Below are 3,910 nucleotides of genomic sequence, written 5' to 3'. Positions count from 1 at the left end.
TGAGTTGGGGTCGGGAATATCTCCCCCTCCCTCCCCTCCATTTTTTTTTTTTTTTTTTTAATGGGGAGGAATCGGAAATAAACAGAGAATAAGGTCCAGTTTCCAAGACAGATGAGAAAGTGCTGGCAGCCTGAGTCCCTTGGGCTGGGATGGTGCTAGGAAGCCAAGAGGACTAAGTTTCATTCTCTGTAACTTCACTCCGCGACAGTGAGACTACTCATTGATTGCTCGCAGCAAAGGCGATCTGCGCTCCCATTCCCTCGCCTCACTCCTAATCCTAAGTGCTCTCTAGGGCTGGTGAATTAGAAAATCTGCCCAAGGAGCCCAGGGACACGCCGGGCTGGCCCGGCCAGACGGGGCAGGCGCTTCCCACCACTCGCAGGCGGTGCGGCCGGCAGAGGCGGGCGCTTACCCCCGTTCACGCCCACGGACGGCTCCAGCTTGGCTCCCGCGATGGCCACCACGATCCCGACCATGAACCACTCCTTCCTCAGCCTCTCCAGCAGCCTCATGCTTGCTAGGGTGGGTGGGTTTTGTTTATTTGTTTGGCTTTTTTTCTTTGCAAACTGCGATGCCTCAGTCTCCGGGGCGTCTCCACACTTTCCTTGGCGCCTCCAGACATGCAGCAGAGCAAGTCAAATTGCCACTTGTAAACTACAGAGCGGAGGGCGGCTCGGACGGCTCGGCGGAGGGCTGGGAGTGTGGATCTCGGTGACGGGAGCGTCTCACAGAGCGCCGCCATTGCTACCGCGCGCCGCCTAAGAGGCGCGCACTCCCGCTCGGAGCCGCTCCGACTGCGGGTCCTCAAGTACAGATGAACTGGAACGGACACCTGGGCCACCCTGGCTGGCGCAAACGACTGAAAAAAGGCTAGCCACCCCTGAGGACTGAAAGACCTGCTGCTGCCTCGGCCTGCCACCGCTTCGGAAACACAGAGTGGGGAAGCGCGTGAGGAGCCACCGCCTCCCCACTCAGCGGGTCTCTTGCTTATAACAAATCTCACGCGCAGCTGCCCGTACTCCTAGAGCTTACGCGCACCGCGAGCCTCCCTTCGGCCGGATGGACGCTCACGGACAGGGTTGGCGCGCCGTATCTCCCTGGGAGGTGCACCGGCAGCGCTGCAGGGTTTTTGTGGCGCACCTCTTCGGGACATTACGGTGCCACTGGCCGCCGGAGTGACGTCACAGGACGGGGCGGGGCGGGGCCGCCGCTGCCGGCGCTGCTGGGAGCTGCCCGGCGCGTCCTACGGTCCTGAGTGGAGGAGGTGAGACCCCCGGCGTGGGCTGCGAGCGGTATTCCCGGCAGACGCCCAAGCCTTTCAGCTCCCGCTGCCTCCGGGAAAGCTGGCCGAACCTCAGCGAGTCGGTAGCCTTGGACGGGGGCTCCACTGACCCTCGTCCCGGCCGGCACCTGGCCCCGGGAGCCGGGAGGTCGGCGAGTGAGTGTGTGAACCCAAGAAGTTGCACGTGGGCGAAGCTGGGTGCTCAGTCGCGAGTCCAGGTGTGGTCACGCCCCCCACACTCCTCCCCGGCTGACCACCCGGCAGCAGCACAGCTACTCGAGGGAGGCGACCAGGGACCCCCTTCCGAGGGGCGTGGGGTCCTGAGGTGCGGCCCCTGCGTTCTGCCTGAAGCGTTGCCTGATGGCCGGCGTGACACTGATGGCTTCTGGAGCGGACTTCCTGCCTTTAGGACTGAAGGAGCATCAACCCCTCCCCATTAAGCATCCAAGTGAAGAACACTGGTGTCATGTTGAAGCAGCCTGGCGTCTGCCACGTGAATGATTGTGACACTTCAGGAAGGTTTGGAAGGGACTGTTGATGCTAAACTAATTCTAAATTCAGAGCTTGAAAGGGCCACGTGGTGCAAGTGTTCCTATTTAATTTTGATTTGTCTTGGAGACAAGATTTTTAATCCAGAAATTGGGCTGCCTTAAGCAGCTGTGTTGTTGTTTGTAGGTTATTCAACACCCAGTGTCATGTAATTACACTTGAGGTAATGTAAAATAAAGTTAACCTCAAAGAATTTAATAGGGAGGCAGAAATACAATTTATAAATTCAAGAAGCACATGAGCTATCATAAAATCTGATACTGTAAGACAGTTACAAGTGAATATATATGAAATATAGTTTACTATATGTATATTTTGTTAGTATCTTCCTAGGTTAAAAAGGCTTAGAAAGACCAGGGAGATAGCTCAGTGGCAGTAAGTGCCTATCTGGCAAGCACAAGGTCCTGAGTTCAATCCCTGGTACCAAAAAAAATAATTTTTAAAAGGGCTTAGAAAGATTATATATCACAAGATAGTTAGGATAGTTCTACAGCTAGCTTCTCTTAGTTCCTTGAAAAGGTTCCATGCTAATAGTGTTTACTCAAGATGTCATGCCTATGTCTTATACTTTGAATAAGTACCAGGAAGACAACAAAGTGCAGTGTATCTAAACTATTTTAACTGTCCTAACTTGATTCAAAACTGTTTCACTGTTTGACTGTTTATCATTTCTCACTTTAAAATAAAAGAAAAAAAGGACTTACATTTCACTCATTGAAGGGATATTTTTGTATTAAAAGATCATAACAGAAATTAAGTTGACTTAATTTTATGGCTGTTCACAAATTCTTATTTACTAATGACTGATATGTATAAGGTAGAATCTAAAGATTGTTCATTTTATTACTTGAAAAAAAATAGTTTCTTGTAACTTCTATTCAGTTGAAGCTTGCATTAGTGTGTTACAGCTGCTGCAACAAATACCCAAAACTGCATGCCTTCAAATAAGAAAAATGTGTTGTCTCCCAGTTCTGGAGAGCTGAAGTCCAAAATCAAAGTGTTGGCAGAGGCATGGAGGTCCTCAAAAAGTCTCACACCAGCCCCAGTTCTTCATAACCCACCTGAGAGTTCTTGGGGGTCTCAGTGTCCAAAGAACTGCTGACTACAGGTGAAAGCTGATGAGAACAAGTTACTCTCATCAATACCAACTCTAATTCTAGAAAGATCTCCATTCTTCAAACAATTTACATAGAGAGGAATCCATTACTAGACCAAATTCAGAACTTTCTACCACAGATTGCCCAGGCAGATGAACACTAAGAGAAGAAATGGAAGCTGCACCCCATAGTCATTTCAGTATTGAAAATGTTAATGTGAACCTTGGCAAAATTATTCAAATGAGTGTGCCCTTATTTGCAATGAATCAGAAAGATTCAGAAGTACATAGTTCAAAATACAGTTCAGAGTTGAGGATCAAGATGGTAGTGTTGGCTTTGAAGCCACCATGGATAACCTTAAACCTTTAAATGAGAAGAAGAAAAAGATAAGATTGAAGTTTTGGACAATCCAGCAACTCAAAATAAGGAACAGTGAAATAAATAAACAATCTAAAACAAAACAGGTGATACATACCTGCTAATTCTGTGAAAAATAATGGCATTCTGTGTGCTTTGCATTTTTGGTACCTATAGGGCTCTTAATGTTAAAAGCTTTAACAGTTTGAGCAAAGAGCAGTTTCTGAATTGGGCAGCAAAAATGGAAAGCGGTTCAGTGAGCTCCATTGAGTACCAATGGCAGTGGGTGTTTATAGCTGCATACAGATATAAAATACAGAAATAACTTGCTTGGTTATGATGAGGCCTTTGGACATGGTCTGAACCATTCGGGGGCATGAAATTGGCTGAAGCCCAGCTGTCTGGCTGAAACCCAGCGATTCTACAAAAATACACTGCTATTGCACCTGTTACAGAGGTTTCTTAGTCACATCACAGACTGTGATTATACTTATCTAAGTTTTTCACAATGGGTGATTTTAGTAAATATTTCAAAACAAGATTTTTGAATGTTTCACTACAAAGAAAGCAATTTTGGGGGAACTACCTGCATGGGCCCCCCTCCTGTCCCTTTCTTGTCAAGGAG

At 48.2% G+C, this 3,910-nt stretch overlaps 1 protein-coding gene across 1 annotated transcript in view; it reads right to left on the bottom strand.

Moving 5' to 3' along the window:
• The window catches only part of Slc10a7 (solute carrier family 10 member 7), a 321,845-nt gene extending 320,791 nt beyond the window's left edge, over window positions 1-1,054 (bottom strand). The window contains exon 1 of the mRNA XM_004645437.2: window positions 413-1,054. Coding sequence (XP_004645494.1) covers window positions 413-512 — 100 coding nt within the window. The 5' untranslated portion in view covers window positions 513-1,054. The remainder of the gene's footprint in view (window positions 1-412) is intronic.
• Between the last annotated feature and the right edge of the window lie 2,856 nt (window positions 1,055-3,910).

Source organism: Octodon degus, unplaced genomic scaffold, assembly GCF_000260255.1.
Source record: "Octodon degus isolate 3935 unplaced genomic scaffold, OctDeg1.0 scaffold00227, whole genome shotgun sequence".
Lineage (NCBI taxonomy): Eukaryota > Metazoa > Chordata > Mammalia > Rodentia > Octodontidae > Octodon > Octodon degus.
This window is presented reverse-complemented; position numbering and strand designations above follow the sequence as displayed.